The sequence below is a fragment of the Tribolium madens genome, unplaced genomic scaffold, assembly GCF_015345945.1.
Source record: "Tribolium madens isolate multiple individuals breed KSU strain unplaced genomic scaffold, Tmad_KSU_1.1 Scaffold_1;HRSCAF=32;Tcas5.2_LG8, whole genome shotgun sequence".
Classification (NCBI taxonomy): domain Eukaryota; kingdom Metazoa; phylum Arthropoda; class Insecta; order Coleoptera; family Tenebrionidae; genus Tribolium; species Tribolium madens.
The window spans coordinates 5,658,973-5,682,117 of NW_025400984.1; the positions used below are offsets into that span (position 1 = coordinate 5,658,973).

At 33.1% G+C, this 23,145-nt stretch overlaps 6 protein-coding genes across 6 annotated transcripts in view; 4 read left to right on the forward strand and 2 right to left on the reverse strand.

Annotated features, from left to right (window-relative positions):
- Positions 1-1,349: 1,349 nt before the first annotated feature.
- On the forward strand, positions 1,350-4,668 carry LOC123016175 (microsomal triglyceride transfer protein large subunit). The gene is made up of 7 exons (XM_044416409.1): positions 1,350-1,923; positions 1,969-2,172; positions 2,219-2,817; positions 2,864-3,143; positions 3,192-4,189; positions 4,238-4,405; positions 4,455-4,668. Exons 1-7 carry the CDS (start codon positions 1,672-1,674, stop codon positions 4,594-4,596), a joined length of 2,643 nt encoding a protein of 880 aa, XP_044272344.1. The 5' UTR covers positions 1,350-1,671; the 3' UTR covers positions 4,597-4,668.
- Positions 4,666-6,232, reverse strand: LOC123016176 (bone morphogenetic protein 10-like). The gene is made up of 3 exons (XM_044416410.1): positions 5,657-6,232; positions 4,948-5,603; positions 4,666-4,899 (listed from the first exon to the last, which is right to left on the reverse strand). The coding sequence occupies exons 1-3, from the start codon at positions 5,949-5,951 to the stop codon at positions 4,666-4,668; spliced, it is 1,185 nt and encodes a 394-aa protein (XP_044272345.1). The 5' UTR covers positions 5,952-6,232.
- A 279-nt stretch (positions 6,233-6,511) lies between these two features.
- The window catches only part of LOC123003741 (kielin/chordin-like protein), a 55,116-nt gene continuing 38,482 nt past the window's right edge, over positions 6,512-23,145 (reverse strand). The window contains exons 2-5 of the mRNA XM_044396711.1: positions 21,199-21,365; positions 7,559-7,682; positions 7,344-7,511; positions 6,512-7,297 (exon numbers count right to left, since the gene is read on the reverse strand). Coding sequence (XP_044252646.1) covers positions 7,128-7,297; positions 7,344-7,511; positions 7,559-7,682; positions 21,199-21,365 — 629 coding nt within the window. The 3' untranslated portion in view covers positions 6,512-7,127. The remainder of the gene's footprint in view (positions 7,298-7,343; positions 7,512-7,558; positions 7,683-21,198; positions 21,366-23,145) is intronic.
- On the forward strand, positions 8,376-9,312 carry LOC123003743 (deoxycytidylate deaminase-like). Its single transcript, XM_044396713.1, has 4 exons — positions 8,376-8,512; positions 8,565-8,788; positions 8,839-9,049; positions 9,097-9,312. Exons 1-4 carry the CDS (start codon positions 8,490-8,492, stop codon positions 9,173-9,175), a joined length of 537 nt encoding a protein of 178 aa, XP_044252648.1. The 5' UTR covers positions 8,376-8,489; the 3' UTR covers positions 9,176-9,312.
- On the forward strand, positions 12,947-13,766 carry LOC123003742 (deoxycytidylate deaminase-like). The gene is made up of 4 exons (XM_044396712.1): positions 12,947-13,029; positions 13,078-13,289; positions 13,334-13,553; positions 13,607-13,766. Exons 1-4 carry the CDS (start codon positions 13,019-13,021, stop codon positions 13,722-13,724), a joined length of 561 nt encoding a protein of 186 aa, XP_044252647.1. The 5' UTR covers positions 12,947-13,018; the 3' UTR covers positions 13,725-13,766.
- Positions 14,728-15,472, forward strand: LOC123003744 (deoxycytidylate deaminase-like). Its single transcript, XM_044396715.1, has 4 exons — positions 14,728-14,786; positions 14,837-15,021; positions 15,075-15,288; positions 15,342-15,472. Exons 1-4 carry the CDS (start codon positions 14,776-14,778, stop codon positions 15,412-15,414), a joined length of 483 nt encoding a protein of 160 aa, XP_044252650.1. The 5' UTR covers positions 14,728-14,775; the 3' UTR covers positions 15,415-15,472.

The window sequence follows — 23,145 nt, forward strand, 5'->3', positions numbered from 1 at the left end:
CCTACAAGATGAATCATGAAAAACGTTCTAACATAATATTTCTTATAACTAAATTAGTCATCTATTTTTTGGGATAGATGCTAAGTCAATAGGTACTGCTTTCAGATTCACCGGAAGTGACATCACCTGTATATTTTTTATATTTATATTTCTCATTAAATTGTCTTTCTTTAAATAAAAATAAGTTTTGAAAAAAATAGAACATTTTTATTTATTTTATCTAAGACATGCAAACGATTGATAACAAAAAACTGTTCAACTTTGATCAAAAAAGTATTATAACATTTAAAAAAAATTGTTATTTGTATCACAAGGCCAGAAACTGTTATCTTGCAAGCACTTGTAAAACAGTTCCTTGTCGCACACTATTTTTGGGACCGACCAATTTTAAATTCCTCAAAAAAATTAAAATATTTAGTTACATGTATTTAGGATAGCAACACAATGTCCAAATTAAACTTCAAATTAAAAAAAAATATATTCAGTTTTTTTGTTATGCCACTTCTCATTTAAGAAATAAAAACCACAGATTTTTAATGGTTAACCAAATATTGCCAATATTTTTATTTAAATACTAATTTTTAGTAAAATATTATGACTTATTGAATATTTGACAACTTGAAAGAAAAAATTACCGGTATTTTTGTAATCTTAACGTTGGCAAACCTTCATATTACCGCCCAAGTCATAAAATGATATCTATTACTGGTCATGGGATTTAATGATGTGTTTCCCAACCTTTAATAGGTTAGTAATCGGTATATTACATTCTTGATTGTGAATAAAATTGATTTCATTTAGGTGTATATATACTTATGTAATAACAAAAAGACCGTTGATGTCTTAATTAAAAACGCATCATGTCTTTAATGTTGTTCAAAATAAACAAAACTATTAAAAAATGTTTTCTTATAATTTGTCGTTAAATATTTACTTATTTGTATACTCTAAGATAAAGAAATCTAGAGTATTTTTATCAACTATAGAAAAAGAAAATACTTATTCATTAATAAAATTATCTGTGTTAAATATTTATAAAACAAATTCTGTAAATGTTTAAAGTTTAAATCTTCAAAGTCTTTAGTTTAAGTGTATTTTTTATTACTAAAAACTCCTGTAATAAAGTTTATTGTTAACGGATCAAAATAATGAAAGAAATCTAAGTGCACTAAAAGTCGCCAATGCAACTATCACTTAAAACATAAATTTATTAAAATTGTCTTAAAATAAACAATTGTGGTTTTGACATTTAATTCACATCTTTTTTCATAAACCAACTTTTACTATTCGAGTGTAGGTCTACATGCATTGTCTGTTAATTAATCTGATTTGCTCCGTCGCAGCTAGAATGTGGGTGATTTTCCACGGTGAATTACCTTCAAGAGCATAGAAATCCGGTTTGTCGCAGTGCCCACTTGCGTATTCTCTTCAGAGACACGGTCAGTGTGCCTCCAACTCGCGCTAAAATAACTCAATTCGAATCGTTTCATGCAAAATGCAATCGCGGAAGTGTTAGCCTTGCAAAATATGTTTGTTTTTTCTAAAATCCTGGGTATAAAATGAGCCGGCAACAAGCCAGAGTGATTGATAACTGGATGATAAGAATTCACACTTTGACCCCGAGCTGAGATAACTCCAAGAAATGTTCAGTGACAATTATTAGGTGCAAAAATGTTGACTCTGTACATGGTGGTTGCGTGGCTTATAGGAATTTGCTACGGCTTTGTGCTGATTTCGTCAGCAGCGGGCCAAAATGACGTAAATTTATTCCAACTTGGGGAAAAATCAGTTTATAAACTACACTCAACCGTTCTCCTAAATGAAAAAACAGGAAGCGGTAAAAATGTAGGGTTTTTTATTACGGGGGACGTTCTAGTTCATAGTATTTGGGGCGAGGGTGAGGAAAAATTACTCAAATTTGAGGTAAGGCTAAACTTTGTTCAAAAAACAAATCTGAAATTGTCACAGCTTAAAGCTCCCCAACTGCATATTCGGTCAAGAAAAGCTCCCTCCCCCGATGGTTTCATTCAACATTCGTCCAAACTGGAGGAATTCTCTTTAAAACCATTCTATGTAACGTGGCGTAGTGGAAAAATTGGTAAAATTTTGCTCCCAAAAGACGAACCCAAATCTTTGGCTAACTTCAAAAAAGGAATTGCAAGTCTATTCCAGGTGATTAGTTCCACTAAATTTAAACACGACTAAATTCCCGTTTTAGTTCCAAATCCTAGACGTGGAAACCACCGAAAATGACGCTTCTGGTTCGTGCAAAACCATTTACCAAACCATTGACACAACGAAATTCCGAAAAATTAAAACCAATTGTATTTCTTCCGACTTTCCTTTTGTCAAAACCATCCATCCTATTCTGGATGTCCTTGTCACCTCCTCGAGACAAGTGACGTACGAAATGGACCCCAAACTAAGTCACATAAAGGCCATCTATGCCAAAGAATCACACACCATGGTTTTGTCAGTGAAAGAAGACCTTGGCAGTGTTATAGAAGCAGATCAAATCTTGAATCATGTGAAAAATGAGAAAACTGAACCTCTCCGGGGACCAACACTCGAATCAGTTCTTGATTTAGTCTCTCCAGGACACACCGAAGACACTCTTCTATTACAAAAAGAAGAAAGTGATGATGATGGCAAAACGTTCCCAAATCTTGTTAACGAGCTTAGAGACAACATTGCAGGACAACATTTAGGAAGCCTGCTTTCGGCAAAATCATTTTTGCGACTGTTAGAAGGCGCAAGGAAGGCAACTAAAGACGAAATAGCCAAAGTTTTGGGATCCAAGAAAAATCAGAAGATTTTGTAAGTACCAAATTTTGACCTAGCTATGGCTAATTTTTCCTTTCAGGCCACAAATTTACGATATTCTTGGCTATGTGCAAACACCAGAAGCCCACGCTAGTGTTTTAAAGAAGCTCCATTTTGACAAAGAGGACCATCTAGACTTGAGTGAACGCTACTTGTGGTCACTTTCACTCTCCACACATCCTAATCCCGAAATTTTAAAAGACCTTCTAGACAGACACCGAAAAAATGACAATTACCCAGAAAAAGTCAAAGAAACTTTAGTTCTTACTATTGCACAAATGGCAAATGTGATTCAAGTTTCAAACCCTGAAGAACGCAAGGTGGGTCATACTTAACTTTCTCGTCAAGTAATTTATTTTTGTTTTTAGATTGTGCGAAGCGTGGAAGAAATAATTGTTAACAATTTGAACTATGCTAAAGGTGAAGACCGATTCAAGTTTTTGCGAGCCTTAAAAAATCTCAAAAGTGTCACAACCATCCCCCTTTTAGTGAAGATAATAGAAGAAGGGACGTTCAGAGAAGGAGTTCTTGCATTCAAAGCAATAAAATCTCTCGGTCCTTCTTTGTGGACCGCGGATATATACAGAGTAGCGCGGAAAACATTTTTGCAACTTGACCGGAAGTACGACACTAGTGCTAGAACCATTGCCGCTGATATTCTTCTAGAAGCACAACCTAGTGACAGTCTTTTGAAAGACTTCTTGTACTACCTGAAAATCAACGACTCTAGTGTTGAAGTCAAACAATACGTCATGCAGCGTCTCCAAATGTTATCAGATGAGGACCAAAACTTCAACCAAAGATTCACTCAATTCATTAAGTCTGATGCAAGTTTAAATAATTATGAAGCTTTGGCACCTTATGGCCTCTCGACTGCTTTAAAACGCACGTTTTTGAAGAGTCCCTCGAGCAATGGAAGCCTTCTGACACTTCAAGAAATCTTCGGCGGGATTGTCAAACGAGGAATCGTCAATGTCATGATGGATAAAGACAGTCAAAGTAGAGAAATGTTCAGTTTGGGAATTTTCGCTGGTGGTTTAAGTAATTTGGTCGGTGGTGAAGTGGAAGGTGACGAGGAAACGGCTACTGCTGGCATGGAACTCACAATTATGGATACCCAAATCCGTCCTTTTGTTTTTTTCAACGGCCAGAGTGAATTGATGGGTCATGTGTGGTCGGGAACGGCTTCAGAGCGTACTACTGCCTTCCAAGCCCTTATTTTATTGCAAGACCATTTAGAGTTTATCAGATTGGGGCCAGGCTTTGTGGCTGAACTCAATTTGAAAGGGGGTTTGTCCTTTGACTTGTCTGGAAACATCGAAATATCGCTGTGGGGGCGTACTGCTGATTCCAACGTTGAAAAATCGTAAAACACTTAAAATTGTCTCAAATTTGGGTTTATTTAAGTTTTTAGGGCAGGGATTGTAACTAATGGGCTGATTGCAATTGACACGTCTTTTGTGAGGTCTCAGATCGAGTTCAGTGCCTCAATTGAACCAAAATTGAATCTCAAATCAGATATAGATTTTTCAGGAAACATGAATTTATGTATGAGAGTCACTCAACCTGATTCTATCTTCAGGTAAGGTCATTTCTAGCGAAAAAACATTTTCTTATTGTCTGTATTTTAGACACAACATTTACAAAATCGAAAGAATCCCAGGAAGTAAACACAAGATGAGAATCGCCAAGTATAAGAAAGTGTTAATCCCCGGAACGACGTATTCCCTAAATAGGAAAAACAATGAAATGTGTAGTGCTATGTTTAGTTAAGTTTTACCAAGTGCTGTGTTAAACTCGTGCTCAAATGTCATAATTTTCACAATATATTTATTACCAAAATTATCTACAACCACACTCTAACACCACCATGTCTTTGTAAGCATATCGGTAAGTGAGAACTCCGTTATTATCCACATAAAGGATTGAAATTGAATCCAAGTTTGTTGGAACGCAGCAAGACCTTGAAACTCTTGATGGAGACACGCTGTGAAGGAGGGCTTGGACTATTGCGTGTTTGGTAGGGTTTAGATGCGCAGCCACGGGGTAAAAACACTTGCCTTGGCATTGGTACGCCTATAAAACTTACAATATTACATGTAAAACACACAAGTGGGACATTACTTCGTAACCCGGAGGTTGGACTATCCACAAGTCGAAATTTATTTCAGAGAAATTGATATACAGAGGCTTGCGGTGACAACTGTTTTTAGTTTTTCTCGATTTCTTTGTTTGGATTTTTTTAGTAGTGTCGTCATCCCAAAGTTTGTTTGTCTCCTCTTCATAATCATCTTCCAAGCTTCGTTTTTTTCTTCTTGTGACATTTTTACGATTGTTGGAAGTGTAAGATAATAAAAGAATAGGATAATCGTGATCGAAATCATCTTTGACTGGCATTAAAGACAGTTTAAAATCACTCTCAGCCGTCTTGTAGTAGGGCAAAAATGCGCACACCGAAATTACCACTTTTAGGTACTTCTCGGTTTCACTTTTCTGCAAAATTTTGACGACTGGTTGCGTGACGTTGAAAGAAATCCAAGTGTTGTTTGAATGGTGAACATGAATTTGTTCAAAATGGTGAAACTTTTTAGTTATATCGTCGTATATTGAAACTTTGAGTTGTCTTTCAACTCCGGAGATGACATCCGATTTGATTCCAACCAAAGTCAGGATTTTCAACTCTGCACTTACAAACTGTTCCTCTTCATCAGAATTTGGCAAATCGAAAATTAATAAATGGTTTTCTGACTCCTCAAACACTTCATTATCGTTGATTGGCCCTAAATTCGTTTTACTTCAATTATTAAATTAAATTTTGCTATTAAAATCTTACCAGAATGTTTCGGAATTAAGCTCCGGACGACATCAGGACTCGTCAAATTATCTCTCTTTACCTTGTTTTGTTCATACAATTCTAGCATAAATTTCGGAACGTGATATTTCTTTTTGTTCACTGGAACAGAATTGTCAGTTTTGTTTGGTAATTTTGTGACGATGTTAGCAATTGTGTTTGTGTTGGTATTTATGTTGAGTTGGATCGAAGTGTTTGCTAAGTTATTTTTTAGTAAAACTAGTAAGCAGATCCACAAAAGTACTACTAGAGGCACTAAAATAAAAACGTTTGGCATTGTTGATGTTGTTTAAAACGCGATCATTTTCGAACTGGAAATTAGCGTCGAGACGACGGCGTCCGGGAAAACACTTGAGATCCATTTAGGTGTTTATCGCGACTTGATGGTCTTATCAAAGAATTATACCTGTTAAAAATAACCGATGGATCAGAGAGAGGGTCGTTTTTAATTAGATTTGACGGGTCAATAAATAGAAAATGTTTATCGGTTTGTAACAATTAAGAAAGTATTTTTGTAATAAAATTCTTGTTTCTTTCTTGCAGATGTAAATTGCTAAAACACTGTTTCTATATTCTAGGTGTAAATAAAAAAGACTTGTGTTATAACTAGACCTTAGAAACTCTTGCTATTTAAATGACAAATAAATATGATAAGTATAACACTTTATGTTATAGATTTGAAACGAGTATAAGTTTAAATACATTTAATTAAATAATTGAGTACGCATATCTTATGAACTCGATCGATATTATACAAATGGTAAAAAGTAGCTATACCATCAAAATAAAAAAAACAAAATTCGTCAATTGAATGCTCCCAAATTTGTCCCATGTTTTATTTTTCTATACAATAAAGAAACATAATATTTTTACATACTTAACAATAACAAGTATGAATTCTTATTTGTAATAATACTGATACATTTTTTACAACAGTTATAATTTTACTAGCTTAACACGAAATTATCCAAGAAAGTTGCCTTGTCGTCGATAACTGTTGTTAAAAATTCGCTTAGACTTAAAGGTATTATAAAGTACACTTTACAATATAAATAGTGATTTGAAATATTTTGATTTGGATATTTTCATATTAGGCTAACACTACATTCGAAGAAACAGAACCCAAATGAGATTTTACAAAGATAGACTTGACCTTATCTAACGTTATCAAATATTTGCTAAAACTAACAAGTTATTGGTTCCAGTGGTTTCGACTAATATAAAAAATCCTAATATAAAATCACTAGCTCACGTCCATTCCTGCCTTTAAAATTCAACGATACACCTACAAACTATAAAATAAGACACAAATTGATATATTTCACCGATATGACTAGGGATCTGGGTAGAGGATTCACGAAGACCGTTGAAGAAGAAGAAAAGGCATTAATGGTAACGAAAAGGACACAACTACCCTCGAGGATTATCACAAGAGCGAACCATTCTCCAACCATTAAAACACGTCGGGCTGGCGCGGGCCTGGGGGGCGATAGTCGTTTATATCCTCGCCTATGGGGGCGCACTGGTGGGGCGAACACGTCACTTTGGCCCCCGGACCGCACACACACTCCACGCAGTTGCCAGTGTTGTGCGGGAGTTTATCCCCAACTTCATATTTTCGCCCTACAAACAATTTTTTAATTAAAACTCTTAAATTTCTAATGTATACCCATGACTAGACAAAATCGGGTCTGTTGAGTTGTCGCCGGGGATTCCTCGGTAGAGTTCATTTCAGAGGTGAAAGTCGAGTCGGTGGAGTTGTCGAGAGTTTCCGACTCTGAAGTCGATTCGTGTTCAATTGGTGTACTTTTGGAGGTAGAGGCCGAGGGGACGTTTACTAGAAAAACAAAATTAAAGTGTGAAGATTAGTTGGGGAAGAGTTACAGCAAGGGGTGAAGGGGCCGCGGTCTCGACAAGGGCCCTCCATCGTGGGGGGACAGTCTTGCCACCAGCAGAACATCTCGCCGTCTAAGCATAAGCAGAATTCGCAAGGGTCGGGCCGATAAATCTGGAAGAAATAAGAATTGCATTTTTTACTAAAAAATTCTCTTTCAATCTCATCTCCCTCGTCACGCTAATTTGGTCAAACCGACGTACCGTATCTCCCCCATAAAACCGAATTAGTCTTTTAAATATATACTTCAATAACTTCAGACGGTAAACCTCTCCGGAGAAAAATGCGTCAATAAAAAATACCCTCCCGGAATGTAAATTTCCTTTCGGTGTTGAAGAAGTAGCAATGACGAATCATCCCCCACCTGTCACCCCTCGATGAATATTCATGTCGCGGCGCTTTTCAGTTACACTCGTCGGCTTGGAGTGTTTTTAAGTGTCCATCTAAATCATCCCGGAAAAATGTCGGGTATTTTATGAAACCGGAAAGCTAATCACGGGTGGACATCAATGAGTGTGTTGTGTTTTATCGGCCAATAGAGGATTTACGACCGACATAATTTTAATCCGGGAGATAAGTTTGAACCTCCGGTGTGTGGTTTATACGCTCCAGGGAAAAAATTCATACCGGACGGAGGGATTTCCAAAGACATTTTAATTAATGAAATTATGACAGCTACGAAGGGAGCAAAAACTTTATTATTAATGTGATAAATTTCGGGATAATTGTTTTTTTCGATGTTCAGGTTCTGCGTAATTTATTAAATGGCTTTGCTTCAACGATTTTCTCGTCATAAATTACCGGACTTTGTCAATAAAACAAAATAAAAAATATGTGTAATGTTGGTTGCATACATCGATATAATTTCAAGGTTATGTTGGACGTCAAAACAATTTAACCTAACTTTTTCAACCCCCAAACATGGATAATTTAACGGAACTCATGTAAGTGAAACCCTTGGTCCCTTATTTTCGCTCAATTAGAAATTGATCCAAGGGAATCCGCCTCCCTGTTCGACGCCCACGAGCACTTCATGTCCTTTTGTCTCTTAGCAGCCCAACGAAGTAAAGATCCCTGTACCCAAGTGGGGGCTTGCGTAGTTGACCGTCAAGGGAATCTTATCGGTTCTGGCTACAACGGCATGCCTCGTGGCTGCCACGACGATGAGTTTCCCTGGGGTAAAAGATCTGAGAATCCTTTGGAAAACAAACACTTATATGGTAAGACGCTGGGCTTGTTGGTGTCTTAATTATTTACGCTTATTTTTCAGTATGTCATGCCGAACTTAATGCTATTGCTAATACGACTGGAACTATGAACGATTGTGTGATATATGTCACCTTGTTTCCTTGTAATGAGTGCGCAAAATTGATTATACAAAATGGTATCACCGAGGTAGTTTTTTTGTCTGATAAACATGCACACAAGAAGAGTACCATGGCAGCAAAGGCTATGTTTGACAGTGCTGGTGTTAAATATTGGTATTTTTTTAATTGGTAACTTGCAGTAATTATTATTTGTATTGCAGGCAGTTTAAATCAAAGAAAAAAATTACAATTGAATTTGAAGACATTAAAGATAGGGTGTTCCACCAGATTATCTTATAATTAAAATACTTAATGTATTTTAATAATGAGAAGCTTTTATTTGTACCTTCTTATTAGATAATTATAGTGTTCTCTATAACATGCTTATGACTGTGATTACTTTTGTAGGCAATAAAAATAAAGTAATTATTTTTTCATTTTTTTGTATACTTAACAAACATCTGAAATCTAAATTATTAAATTTATATAAAAATAAAAACGTAAGTAACGTTAATTAGCTTGTTTAATAATAATTGTACAAACAAAATATTAAAAATCTGCTATTGATGTAGTTGCTGTGCAAACAAATTAGATTTTTGACATTTGATGAATTCGTAATCTTGATAAACCTGTATAAATTACTTCCCGACCATGGGATACAATGATATTTTTCCCGACCTCCAAAAGGTACGAAATTGCCATATTACTTACTGCAGTGATAGTGGATATAAATAATTCATACCCTTTTGATCTATTCGAGAGTTTCATAATAATAACAATTAGTAATATTTATGTCAAGTTTTTAAGCTAATGTGCCCACATTTATTTAATTGACAGTTATAAACAGATCACAGTAAATTATATTTTATTTTATATTTTGGGATAAACATTGTCATGATTGGAACTTTTTAGTCTGGCTTACGTGCGAATGTTCACATATTTGATATTGTACCTATTTCTGGTAATTCCCCGAAAAACTACTTAACTATCTTTATTTCAAAGTTCATTCTAAAAATGTTAATCTTACAATAACAGCTAATAATTGATTAATTGAACAATAAGATTGATATAAACAGATTACTCAAATTACTCAGTTTTAATTAAGTGTAGTCACTTACATAAACACTTATACATAAACGGTGAACAAAATGTATGGAACCAAGCGGTTTTTTTTTTCAGAAACTAACTACTTTACAAAAAATATTAGTGTAGCGCAAAGTACAATTAAAATATGACCGTTTATTAAGAATAACATTTTTCGAAATTCCTTTTAGTTTTCGAGTTTTGCAAAAAAAAATTAATGGCAACCTACTGTTACAATTTTTTTCAATTAAAGACTATGATCTAAAAATGTCTTCTCTAATTAAATATAGGTTTTTTTGTTACAAGTACCTAAAAATTGTAGGTTAAAATACAGTTTTTGCGGACGAATTGTTGCTGTTTCCGGACGAGGCGAAGACAAATAATAATTTCTGGATTTAGTAAAGCTTCTGATTCGATATTAGTGTGGCAAAAGATGTTGAAGACAAGTTTTATAGAGTTTTAAAATCTCAGCCTATTAAATTGTTGCTTCCTCCGGTCGCTCGAATTTAAACTACGATTTTAAACTGTCTATAAAACTCTAGTTGCCTTAGTAGCTATTTATTTAATTAGGAGTCATTTTTAGATTAAAATTAAATTTAAAATTTTTTAAAAATGTGTAACAATGGGTTGCCATTATTTATCTATTTATTGCAAAACTCGAAAACTAAAAAGAATTTTCGAGAAATGTTATTTTTGATAAACGGTCAGATTTTAATTGTACTTTACGCTACATTTATTATTTCATAAAGTGGTTCATTTACAAAAAACAATGCTTGGTTTCATACTTTTATTCACCGTGTATAAATTACTCCCCGCTCAAGGGATACCATGACATATTTTCCGACCTCCAAAAGGTAGGAAATTGCCATATTACTGCAGTGATTATGGATATAAATAATTCATTTCTTTTTGATATATTCAAGAGTCTAATAATAATAATATTTTAGTAAGCTAATGTATCCCACATTTATTTACTTAACAGTTATAAACAAACCACAGTAAATTATATTTTATTTCAAATTTTGAGGTAAAAATTATTGTTATGAACTTCATAGCTCTGGCGTACGTGCAAATGTTCACGTATTTGATATTATACCTACTTTTGGTAATTCCCCGAAAAACTACTTACCTGCTTATCTTTATTTCACAATTCATACTAAAAATGTTGATCGATTGAACAGTTAATTTGATATAAACATTTATTACAACATTTATGTAATTTAATGTAGGTACAATTGCGAGCATTAAATTTTGGTAGGTAATGCCATTTTGGAGCTTCATCTTTTTGTTAAAAAAAAAGAAATTTCTCTGTGTAATTGTGTCTGCTGTCTACGTTCTTTTAAAGATAAATATAAAATATATCGAAACACCACGCCAAAAACTAACTGACAAATATTTTATTGTGGCGCCAGTCTCTTACTTTAACAAAGTGAAAATAATTACCATGCTGGAGAAAGGGTTTTCTGAAGATGAGGTAGCTGATTAGTTAGGGCTCGTAAGAAGATCCGTCAATTTCAAGACATCTATTTGACATCCACACGTTCGTTTTACAAGAAAGCATGTTAGCCAATGACCGAGGCAATGACACTGATTACCAAAATTTAGTGCTTGCAATTTGTTTTTTAACTTATACATATTTTGTTTATAGTTTTTTTTTAACTTAACAAAAGGTGCTGTCTTTTATTTATTATAAGTAAATGCTAAATAAGTACCTACGTTAATACCTACTTTGAGCAATTTTTTTATTCGATCCCTAAATCCTTCTACACGATCGTTTTTATTCGATAATAATTGTCATGCAATTCAGTTAAGGATGTACAACGTTTTTCAATAATAAAGAAAATATAAGGTTTCATCAGAGTTTCGGAATAAGTATAGTCCGTTTTTTATTTATGCGTTTGTATCAATTAATTATTCGAAAGACGTATCAGATAGCTATCTCTTTTCAACATTTGTAAATAGCTTTGTTGCTCTCTCGCTACGTATTTGCATAAGGTCGGTCACGCTATTTATCTCACTTTAACAAAAGCGATTAATGTAACGCAGAGCTAGTGACGTACCTCAAAAGTGTTTCTTACTGTGTTGAAGCTAATATTTATACCCTCTATATTATCATAACAATTGTAATTCAAGCCTCATAAAAATCCTAATGCCAGAAAGAAACTTTAATTTTTGACTTTTGACCAAAATGTCCGAAGCTGTCAAATGTGAAAAACAGACGGAGATCATGTCGTATTCTTGATTCACACTACCCCCACCAGCAAATAAAAAATTAGACTGTATACAGGGTGTTTTGTAAACAGACCACCAAAAGAAAACGACAAGTAAGATAAGAAACCAAAATTTTATCTGTCAAAAATCAATAATTTTTGACTTTTATTTTTTGTCACTTGACATTTTTTTTTATGTCTATTGTTACCGATGATCCTGTATAGGTAAGTTTTTTCATAATTATTCAATAAATGTACAAAAACTTTGTCAATAAAAGCTACAAATAACGTTAAACATAGTTACAGTTCTGGATACAGCTTCCTTGTTTCCTCTTCTAATATCTTGTACATACCAAAAAAACTTGTAAAATTATTTTTCCAACAGAAATAAATAGTCAAAGTGCAAAATTTAAACTCTCATAGCTTTAAAATTTTTATAAATAGAGTTTTTTTGTCACTTTTTTATGTTCCTGGTATCTTATCTTACTTGTCATTTTCTTTTGGTGGTCTATTTACAAAACACCCTGTATTACTTTTTAGTTTTTAACGGATTAAAATGCACGTTAGGAACGTAACTGTTTATAGTTACTACTCGTAATTTGTTAAAAATGTTACTGTTAATTTTCAAATGTTTTCTATTTTATGTTATTCTAAAGTTTTGTTGCAAAAATACACATTAAATTTTCAGATCCAAGAATGACTCGATTGCAAATTATCTTGATCTCTCGATAGAACAAACCTATTTGAATGACATTTATCAGTTTGATAAGAGAATTAATGCTGTATATATAAAAAGAATATAGATACCTATTTATATAGTTTGCAACTTTGTTCTAAAACTTTGGAAACCATGGCTACCACGTAAGAGTCAAAAACACATTTTTTTCTTACGATTGTTTATTTGTGTAGGAGTAGGACTTCCGAGTTAAACAATGATGAAGCACTAATGACATTTTGCCTATCGCTAGCTCAACTAAGCAAAGACCCTAATATTCAAGTAGGAGCTTGCGTGGTCAATTCCCAGGGCACAGCCGTTAGTTTTGGATTTAATTGTACCGTAAATAGTTGTCCTGATGATTGGAAAAAGATTTCTTCAAACGAATACCCTTATGGCGAATACGGTAATACTAATTTTCATACATAAAAAAATTGAAATATTTTTTAGTTTGTCGCGCCGACCGAAACGCTATTCTTAACGCCAAGGCTGCCAATGTATCTCTTGAAAATGGCACTCTTTATACGACACTTTTTCCTTGCAATGAATCTGCAAAATTTATTATTCAACATGGCCTTAAAAGAGTTGTGTACCTGTGCGACAATTACAAAAATTTGGAAGAGTTCAAATTTGCCAGAGAGATGTTCAAGATAGCTGAGATTCCATGCGAGTAATGAATTTGTATTGTTATAAAACATGTAATTATTTTTCTTTTACTTGAAGTGAGCTTCTTTTAAATAATAAGGTGGTGAGATTTAATTTCGAAAATAGGGTTTCGACATGTATGGAGGTAGAAAAAAACTCTGAGGAAGAAAACGAAACAAAAAAACGTAAAATGTAATAACATTGTTGGTATCAATAATAAATTATATCATCTGATAAAGGTTTATATTTACTTATTAAAGTCTTAAATACCCTTGCATATGGCGGTTGAAAGCTTCTGTCTTTCATGAAGTGAGCTTTTTGATATAGTCGTCACCAGGAATATTTGGGATTGACGTATGCAAAGCTTTATTGAGGGTTAAGCAGCTTTGTGGTCGACTGTAATAATTTTTCACTGCGTGTGGTACTACACAGAAGATGTAGAAAAGAGCCGTATTCAGGAATTTTTGTGGTGGAATTTTCATTTATTACAGGCAAACATTTGAGAATTAATATATTAATTTAATATTAAAGTGATAATGCAGATTTGTAAAGAAACAATCTCAAAATATAACTGAATATTAAAATTAATTTAATTTTTTTTTGATGAAAGCCCAAAAACAACTTTCTGTTACGGACCATCTCTTCCTACAAACCTCTGAAACGTGCCTGTCCTAAGAAATGCAAATTTGTTTATGGCATCTCTACCGCAAGCCCCATGAACCACCCTGGGGGGTAAGCGGCTTATTCTATAATGAGTCTCAAATATTGTTGGTGACGACTATATCTCTACATTGAAAAAGAATATACATATAAAATAAAAGTTTTCAGCATTTTTGATTAATAATTTTCTTGGAATCGATGTTTAAATTTTTAGAATCAAAAGTCGAAATTAAGTCCTATAATAATAACAGTTTCATTCGTCACTCAGTTCGTGATCAAAATGTAAATAGTAGTTTCTTATTTCGTTCATGAAAATTTAAGTTGGACCGAGTTTGTAATAAATCAAAAAAAATCTTTTTTTATATAATATAACAATGATGTTAATGATGATGATTATCATTATTATTACAATAATTTCTAGGAAAGCTGGAAAAGTGTCATGTATCGTTTATTTATAACCAATTACATACATTATGTAATTTGTTTGTCACACTTATAATCTGTGATAAAGTGATTTGCAGGATAAAGAATCTATATAAGTAAATACTAAGTGCTATCGATAGTGTACTTTTGGAAACGATTTCACAATGACCGAAAGGTAAATACAAAAATATTTTTTTATATTATACTTATCGTTTTGAATTGTAGTGATCAAAAAATTATGGCTTTCTGTAAAATGGAGAGCGAAAACAGCAAGGATCAGAAAAGAAAAGTTGGTGCGTGTGTTATTAATGATCAAGGACGAATGATAGGTTGGGGTTTTAATAATATGCCTAGAGGTATTGAGGGTTTTGACAAATACTGGGACTCTAAATCGGAAAAATTGCTTTGTGGTAACTACATTTTGTTTGTTGTATTAAAAATTTATTTTATATATTTTGCACAGTGTGTCATGCGGAATTGAACGCAATTGCCATGTGTAAAGGCCCATTAAATAATGCAAAACTTTATTGTACAACGTTCCCTTGCCACAATTGTGCACAATTAATTGTACAGAGTGGCATTAAGCAAGTTTTTTATGCTACAAACCTAGGTAAAGGTTGGAGATTCAGTGCCTCGGCTTCAAAACAAATTTTTAGAGCCGCACAAATTGAAGTCAAGTATGGTTTGTATAAATACACCAGATTCAGAAAAAAACAGCTTTTGTTTTAAGGGAAGTAGCTCCTTCTGATGATCCTTACGAGGAAATAGAAGATTTTATAAGACCTATGAAGGACAGTCATTAAATTTATAAAATATATGTAGTTGTGTCAAAGATAATAAACATTAAACACAAGGTGATAACCCGAATTTAATTAAATGCCTACAAAACACACAGTTTTTCTTCCGATTTTTCTCAGATCGAGCCCCCATACAACGTCCAAGTGAAACGTTTTAAAGATTTCATTAATCATTTAAAAGCTTCCAGAGAACGGGAACAAAGATCAGTTGAACGGTAGGAGAAGGACGAGGTCGTCAAATCTGTGTTGAACAGCTTGCTGACTAGATAACTATTCAATGTTCCGGTTCTCTGTTTACATTATAATTAATTCGGTACGTTTTGTGCAATTGAATCCCATTCTTGGGACATCTATAATGCATGAACGCGAATAATAACTCGCACACCCACGAAGCTTACATTTGTTGATGAGAGTGCAGGTTGACAATGCCATTATTTTTACAGAAAAAAACGCAACAAGTCGCTTTAATAAACGCCGACACGCAGTTAAATCACGTAAATTTATCTCGCTCAAAATTAAGATATAAAAAACATTCTCTGAAAAAACAAAATAGTAAGTATATGAAAAAACAAGTGTTACAATACACGAGTATCACAATGAGAGGTTGTGTTGATAAAATTTTTTTATTGAGAGCTTTTTAAATTGATTTTATTATTATATTTCACAGTTAAAATTTCTCACTTAGCGACAGTATGCACAGTCAGTAATGGCAAAAGTATTGCATAAAATGTTTCCAACAGTGTCACAAAGAGCATTTTGTGTTGCAAAAAATGCTTGTGACACCGAAATAGAATAGTACATTCTGTAACAAGGTTAGAATGAAAATTCGATCTACTCGTATTCTAACCGAGTAACAAACGGTATTTTCTCCACGACCAGAAAGTATGAATCAAAAACGATTAAATCTGAACAAAACAAGTTATTTGAGAGATCTGACATTGAAATATTGAAATCTATGGCAATGTATGAATTTTGTTAAGCATAATTATAGAATATTAATTAATTAATTATAGAATATTCACTTGTAATAGATATAATGAAAATACATGCAAAACACATAAGAAGCACGTGTTTCAGAATAAATATTCTATCTCAAGAGTGAAAATTTTTACTTTTTATTATTATAATGGTCGTAAAGAAAAAAAGATTTTATTAGTACTTTTTTTCAAAATATAATACTTTATAAAGATTTCACATTTTTACAAATTATATTTTGTTTAATTGATAAAAAAAAGTAATTTTTATAACAGATGTAGGTTTTAATTTGATAATCTTATACACGGTAATCAAAAAATGACGGATAAGCTTGTTGATGGTTTTGTATGCTAATTTTTTTAAAAAAATTACAAAAAATTAATTAAAAAATTCTTTAAACCGAAGTTTACAAACTATTAAGCTTCAAAGTTGACGAATAAATTATATAATTCTGGTCTATGTTAATTTGTTACCTTTTCTAAAACATAGAGAATTATTTCATTGTTAACAACAGTTTCTTGGGAAACAGAAATAACCTTCATTGTTTGCTACTTTCATTATTTTTGCTGATACATTACAACGTTGGCAGCGTAGTAAAATTCATAATTCGTCATAGCTCAAAAAAATTAAACAGAAGATTTTTTTTTAACATTTTAACGAACTCCCTAAAGCTTTTCCAAGAATGGATCATCGAGGTTATCCGTCATTTTTTGATCAACGTGTTAAACCAGGTTTCCCCGTTCTTTGTTTTTGACATTTTTAACTGCGTGTAGTAACTTCCTGAGATAAATTACGACAAAATGATAGAATCAATGGTAAAGTAGATCAAAAATTAAATTTTGTCACAGTTTATCGTAGCAAATTCAACTAGAATATTCGGTTTGCTTGTAACTTAAAATTCATACATACAGGGTGAAGAATATAAAGTATGGAACCAAGCGGTTTTTTTTAATTATTTGCCTTCAAAAAATTATAATTAATACAGACTAAGTGATATAAAAAATGTGATTGTATTTTGATAATGAAATTTTGTTTTGATTTTGAGTTATGCGATTTTTTTGTCAAAATTGCAATTTATGTAAAAAAAAATGAGAAAACTAAATTTAAAGTAGATGTAATCCTTAGATCATAACCTTCATGAGAAAAATGCCATTTAAAAAAATTTTGAAAATTGTAGAACTCAAAAACAAAAAAAAGATATGAGAAACCTTATTTTTGATAAAACATCACATTTTTATAGTACCAATTAATTTTTCTAAAAAATAAATAAATAGTGTAATCAAAAAACTTTTGATCTGTTAGTCATCCTTTCTACATTTATTTAACTACGATCTTAACTGTTAATAATAAATAACACAACTTGCGTTTTCGTCTGCTCTCTGAATCAATGATCAAACTCGTTTTCGGGTCAAAGGATAAACATTAAACTTGAGTCTAACGACTGTTTTCACAAGACAAAATACCTTTGACTGCCCGCTAACCAATTATTTTATATTTAATCTCGCTTGTTGCCACTTTTTGAATTAAAATAACTCAAATTTCCTTCCCCATTTCTATAAATTCCGCACACACACACAATATAAATTGCCGCATTTCGAATACCATCCTTTAATATTCTTTTAACGGTCCGAAAAACCGCCCCCGGAATATCTCAGTTCAATAAAGCAAACATTCCATCTTCTTCATTTCTCCTACTACTTGACAAATGTCCGTTCTTATAAATATTCCTCCCTCACCTGTTACGCTTCCTCCAGGGGGTGAGATCAATTATGTTACGAAAGGGCTTCTCGTGCTTTCGCTCTGCATGTGTTTGCTATTGATTCCGGCTAATGGGAGAAACCTAACGACGAAATTCGACCGGAGGTGGTCTTTACGAGCGCGCCGCCACCGGGGGCACAACAGATAAAAGCATTGTTTACGCATTTAAGGCTAAACCGACCGAGATAAAGGATTTCGGACAAGAGTTATAGCGGAACTGGGGCAATTCTTCCACTAGTGAAAGAAATATCGCACACTTAGTATCCATATTAATATTATACTATAGAAGTCACCCCACTTTTCTGGAAATTTTATTCAAAAGCTTCCATTATAAATTTGGAAAACCTTCTTCCATTAAAATTTTAATGACATGCACTTGCCTTAAATATGTCAGTTGAAGCCTCCAGCTCTCGCTAATTAAACGCTCGTTGAGGGTTTTCGATTTTGTTGCGGTACGTTGAGTTACGTGCCAAGTTTTGTGGTCGTGGTTGCAAATAGGGGCGACATTTATCGGGAAATTCACGCACGTTTGACACCACCAAGAATTAATTGAGTTGAATTTGATGTCTGTGTCTCCAAATGCGAAAAACGGGGAGATGTTGCAGAGCAGTGGAGGAGTAAATGAACTCAGTTCGTTTTATTGCAGTGTTTGTTGTCAAAAAGCTGTAATTTGATGCGAATTTTTCGGAGAATAAAACAGCGAAGGAAATGTCACACCGAGACGACTCCTTATGAGGAAAATGAGGAGACATTGCATCAGGGCGGTAAAATTATACAACTCGAGGGTGGAAAGTCATTTGCTTCAAATTGGGCGAAATTGCGTTTCTTCCACCGGATTTTTCGGAAAAATTATACAACAAAAATAAAATATGAACTGTCATAGTTGTTAATTAAGAATCTGATTACTGTAGAGAATTCTCATTACGGTTTTATTTATCTAGTCCTTTGAATCTGCAATATCGCCATCTTCAAACGTTGTTTCCGTTCACAATCCGCACTCCGCCCTCTAATTACAGTAATGAGTCGCTCGACAACTCGGGCTAAGGTGGTAAGAGAATCCTATCGACTCGAGGCAAACACACATAAAAAACGCAAAAAATCTTTTAATTCCGTTTCCACTCCTTTTGTACGGTTGACACGTAATTTAGTTCGTCGTTCCAGCTGCAAGGAATAGAAAATTTTTCGAAAAATAATTGTTTATCATTTTGACGCGTATCGACTTTCTTGAAAAAACGTGTAAATCACGTACACGCCATTTGCATAAATTGAGACGGAAGCGACCGGAAAGTCATCTATGAGCCAATTTCCGGACTGTGGATGTCATTACGGATCGACAACGGATCAAATACAAATGCAAAAAACCGGAGGTTCAACAATATAGGGAGGGAAAAATCGCAGTTTTTATCGCGAGTCAGAGATTAGGACAAAGGCGAGGAAGTTATGTGCTCGCTAAACTTTCAAGCGATTTTCCTAAACGAGATGTATTGTATTGTTTCTCAAAAGAGAAACTTCAGAGAATTCTTTTATTTTAGTTTGGCTTGTTTAACGACGGTGAAATACTTTTGATTTTCTTTATTACATAATGAATTAAATCCAGGATGTTTGTATAAAAATGCCAACTTTTCTGAGAAAAAGTCTTCAAACAATAGTAACCGACGTTTTCTCGTTAACAACAAGACGGTTTTAAAAGTCCGTAACAAGAAAAAAAAAATAGAAAATATCTGACTACTATAAAATAAAAAAAAAAAAACATTTCATCTATTTGAAAACTATTTCATATTGTACGATGTAAAAATTATATACATACTTTTTGTCTATGATAAACTATTTTGACATGTCTGTACTACAATCCGATTTAAATAAGTTGCAAGACTAGTGTGCAAATAACAAAATGTTCTTAAAAATGTCGAAAAGTGTCAGTGGAATCCCTCCGATTTAAAATTCATTTAAAATCCAAATTGTTGTTTAATTATTGCAAAATTATCACTAGATGGGTCTTAAAATGCATTTGATTTGCATTTAGACTTCTTTTCTAAAAAATGAATGACAAACAAGGCGAGTGTTTTCATCAAAATCTGAAAGGTTTTTGGGATGAAAATATATTAGGAAGTTATTGTTGCTGTAACTGATCCAAAAAAATATTTAAAAAAAAAACAAAGTAAAGTAAGTGATTTTTAATTTGTTGTTTTGTATTTTTGCTAATTAAACGTGACGTGGCAGTTTTTATTATTTTTTTTTGAACTTAGTACCTCAAAATCTATGAGAAATTACAATTTTCGGCTAAGGTAACTTAACAGAATTCTTAAAGTTTGTCCAAAAAAGTGTAAAAGAAGTAGTCATATAAAGAGTACCATTTTAAGATTTGGACGCTATTTTTAATGCAGATTTGCTAAATGTTCTCTCCTTTTTAGCGAGAAATTGAGCAGAATACAAAATAATTGTGACGGACAAAAAGCAGTTAAATTAGGGTGTCTGGATTTCTGGATGCACCCCATTTGAGGAGGGGATTAAAAAATTGTCAATTTTAAAACTAAAGCTGATTTAAAATAAATTAGTTAAAATTTGTAGACAGTTTTTATAATACTCTACACATAACAACTATTTTTATATACCTACATACTTAAACACATTCTATTTTCTAAAAATATTGCTAATTGATTAAAGAAAAAAATGCTTCAACGTTTTTTGCAATAGTTTTAATAAAACTTTTTCTCGTCTGAAGCAAAAATGCAACATTTATTCAAACTGATTTATGTTTGAAATGAGGTTTCATTCATTTGCTACTATTGTTTATTCTTCAATCTATTGTTTTTTCGTTAAATTAAACCACATTCAGCACTAAAACTTTCGTTTACAACTTCCTGCGTTTCTCCACTTTGATAAAACCCCTAATTGCAGTTCGAAATCCAGCAATGCGCCTTCTTAACGAGCGCTTAATTACGCCTGAGAGGGTCAACGGACTAAGGTGGTAACGCACAAAGCGCCTAATTAGCTTAGTTAGAGTTGCAAAGTGTATACAACCGTCCTTTTAAAAACGCATCACAATAGAGAAATTACCTGTTGGCCGTGAGTGTACTCCACGCCTGCCACCAGGCAAGTCGCCGCCGAACTCAGCCTTTCCAAGCCATGAGTGGTGAAGTCGTCGAGGATGGCACCATCTTCGGCCTCGTCGTCGCCGATGCTGTTTAAACTGACATCGACGGGATTTAATGCACTCAGCGGCACTGCAAATGAAGATCGACGTTAATTCATTGACGGATTTATTGATTCAGGCAGGAAAAGTCGAGCAATTAATGCCAGTGACAGTGGGATCAAATTTAGTGCAGGTTATGTTGGAAAAATTTTGCAGGAACTTTTATTTTTAACGTTAGGTACTCCACTTTTTTACTTTAATTTGAAATAATCAAATATACATTAACTTTTGAAACATTAAATAATTAAATGTTTTGTTTAATTAAACAAAATCTGTGTGTTTGTCAATATTTATCAATCCATAATCCGCCCTAAAGCCCACATCCGAACCCCGAAATTCAAATTCATCGCCGATAAAACGATACAATAACTTTTCCATGAAATTCCAATTCTTCTCGAATCTCTTAAAATCACGTGACCGCCATTCTATCACGCCCTAGCCTTTTTATCCTTACTTCTGAAGAGCTTCACGATTTATCCTCGTCGAAACGGTTGTTTTACCAAATCCCAAGTCCAGTGACATGTCTTTAAACAACGTTGATTTGACACACGATTAGCATTGTGTAAATCCCGACTAATTGTTTTGAATTTTGCAAGTTTGCCAACCGTCGGCGTTTCTTGTCGCTTTAGACGTATAAATCCAACTTACATATAAACCAGGAGATAAACTTTTGTACAAGTTTGGCTCGAGGAAGTGCATTCCGTTGGACGAACGCCAGACTTTTTGCGTGGTTTGTGCTTTTGATTAACAATGCTGCGGTTTAGATTAAAGGGATATTTTCTTAGAGTAATCTGTTATTTTACACGAGCTGCAAAATGTAATGGAATTGTAATTGATGAATTTCGCTTATCAATTTATCAAGACATGTAATCTGACACCAGCGATTTATCACAAACCAACGCAAAATAATATTTTTGGTTTTTACCAAATTTAGCTTTCAATCATAATGAGCAAATAAACATTTCTCATTTAAATGAAATTATTCTCCCGGTGCATCCACCATTTTTGCTTACAGACAAAATCTTTTTGAAGTGTACTACAATGCTAAGAAACTTTTAAGAGTTTAAAAGGCATGTCCAAATTAAAGTACTATAAGAGATTTACCAAATGTAACGGGTAACTGTAAATGATTGTGATTTTTTACCTCAAGTTGGTGTCAAATTTAAAATTTTAGTTTGGTAACTTTGAGTTTCAACTTCAAACGTCAAACTTTTATAAGCAATTGTCATGTCTTGCTCCCAAGCTCTCTAGAATTTCATCTGACATCTGCGACTGTTATGACATTGGTTACAACATAGATATGTTAATAGCTATTAAGGTTTATTTGTGAACTTGTGTAATAATAACTGTTAAATTTTTTTTATTATTTACGATGTAACATAAATCTTTAGGCTAAACCCTCATCACCAAAAACCACGCTGTAGATAATGCAGGAAAGTAATTTATGGCCATTAAATGTGAAGAAAAGAAGAATGAATTGCCAAAGTTTTTATTGTTTGCTAGAGGTTGAAGATTATTAAAACAACATTAAAATAGTTTCTATAAATCAAATGTATTTTAAACTCATAAACTTACAATTTTTTAAGCAACTGAATCATGAAGTTATAATATTTTGATAAACCATCAATTTAGTCTTGCACTTTGTACACTTTGCTTTGATACATAATACCTACAAACGATTATTATATTTATAATTAGAGCAAACTAATTAACAAGTTAAGTTAAAATTAACAAGAAAACTTTAGTGATAAAAGCAGGAAACATTCTGTAATAAAAATAATAACGAGGAAAATTGATCTTTACAATACATT

What these genes read in the sequence shown, in the direction of transcription:
- LOC123016175 (XM_044416409.1), top strand. Translation starts at nt 1,672, where the DNA reads ATGTTGACTCTGTACATGGTGGTTGCGTGGCTTATAGGAATTTGCTAC. An exon ending in GAATTGCAAGTCTATTCCAG is followed by an intron (nt 2,173 to 2,218) that starts GTGATTAGTTCC and finishes TTCCCGTTTTAG; the next exon opens with TTCCAAATCCTAGACGTGGA. An exon ending in CAACCTGATTCTATCTTCAG is followed by an intron (nt 4,406 to 4,454) that starts GTAAGGTCATTT and finishes TCTGTATTTTAG; the next exon opens with ACACAACATTTACAAAATCG.
- LOC123016176 (XM_044416410.1), bottom strand. Translation starts at nt 5,951, where the DNA reads ATGCCAAACGTTTTTATTTTAGTGCCTCTAGTAGTACTTTTGTGGATC. An exon ending in CTTAATTCCGAAACATTCTG is followed by an intron (nt 5,604 to 5,656) that starts GTAAGATTTTAA and finishes AAACGAATTTAG; the next exon opens with GGCCAATCAACGATAATGAA. An exon ending in TCCAACCTCCGGGTTACGAA is followed by an intron (nt 4,900 to 4,947) that starts GTAATGTCCCAC and finishes TAAGTTTTATAG; the next exon opens with GCGTACCAATGCCAAGGCAA.
- LOC123003743 (XM_044396713.1), top strand. Translation starts at nt 8,490, where the DNA reads ATGGATAATTTAACGGAACTCAT. An exon ending in GGAAAACAAACACTTATATG is followed by an intron (nt 8,789 to 8,838) that starts GTAAGACGCTGG and finishes CTTATTTTTCAG; the next exon opens with TATGTCATGCCGAACTTAAT. An exon ending in AGTGCTGGTGTTAAATATTG is followed by an intron (nt 9,050 to 9,096) that starts GTATTTTTTTAA and finishes TTTGTATTGCAG; the next exon opens with GCAGTTTAAATCAAAGAAAA.
- LOC123003742 (XM_044396712.1), top strand. An exon ending in ATACCCTTATGGCGAATACG is followed by an intron (nt 13,290 to 13,333) that starts GTAATACTAATT and finishes AATATTTTTTAG; the next exon opens with TTTGTCGCGCCGACCGAAAC. An exon ending in ATAGCTGAGATTCCATGCGA is followed by an intron (nt 13,554 to 13,606) that starts GTAATGAATTTG and finishes TTTTACTTGAAG; the next exon opens with TGAGCTTCTTTTAAATAATA.
- LOC123003744 (XM_044396715.1), top strand. An exon ending in ATCGGAAAAATTGCTTTGTG is followed by an intron (nt 15,022 to 15,074) that starts GTAACTACATTT and finishes TATTTTGCACAG; the next exon opens with TGTGTCATGCGGAATTGAAC. An exon ending in GCCGCACAAATTGAAGTCAA is followed by an intron (nt 15,289 to 15,341) that starts GTATGGTTTGTA and finishes TTTTGTTTTAAG; the next exon opens with GGAAGTAGCTCCTTCTGATG.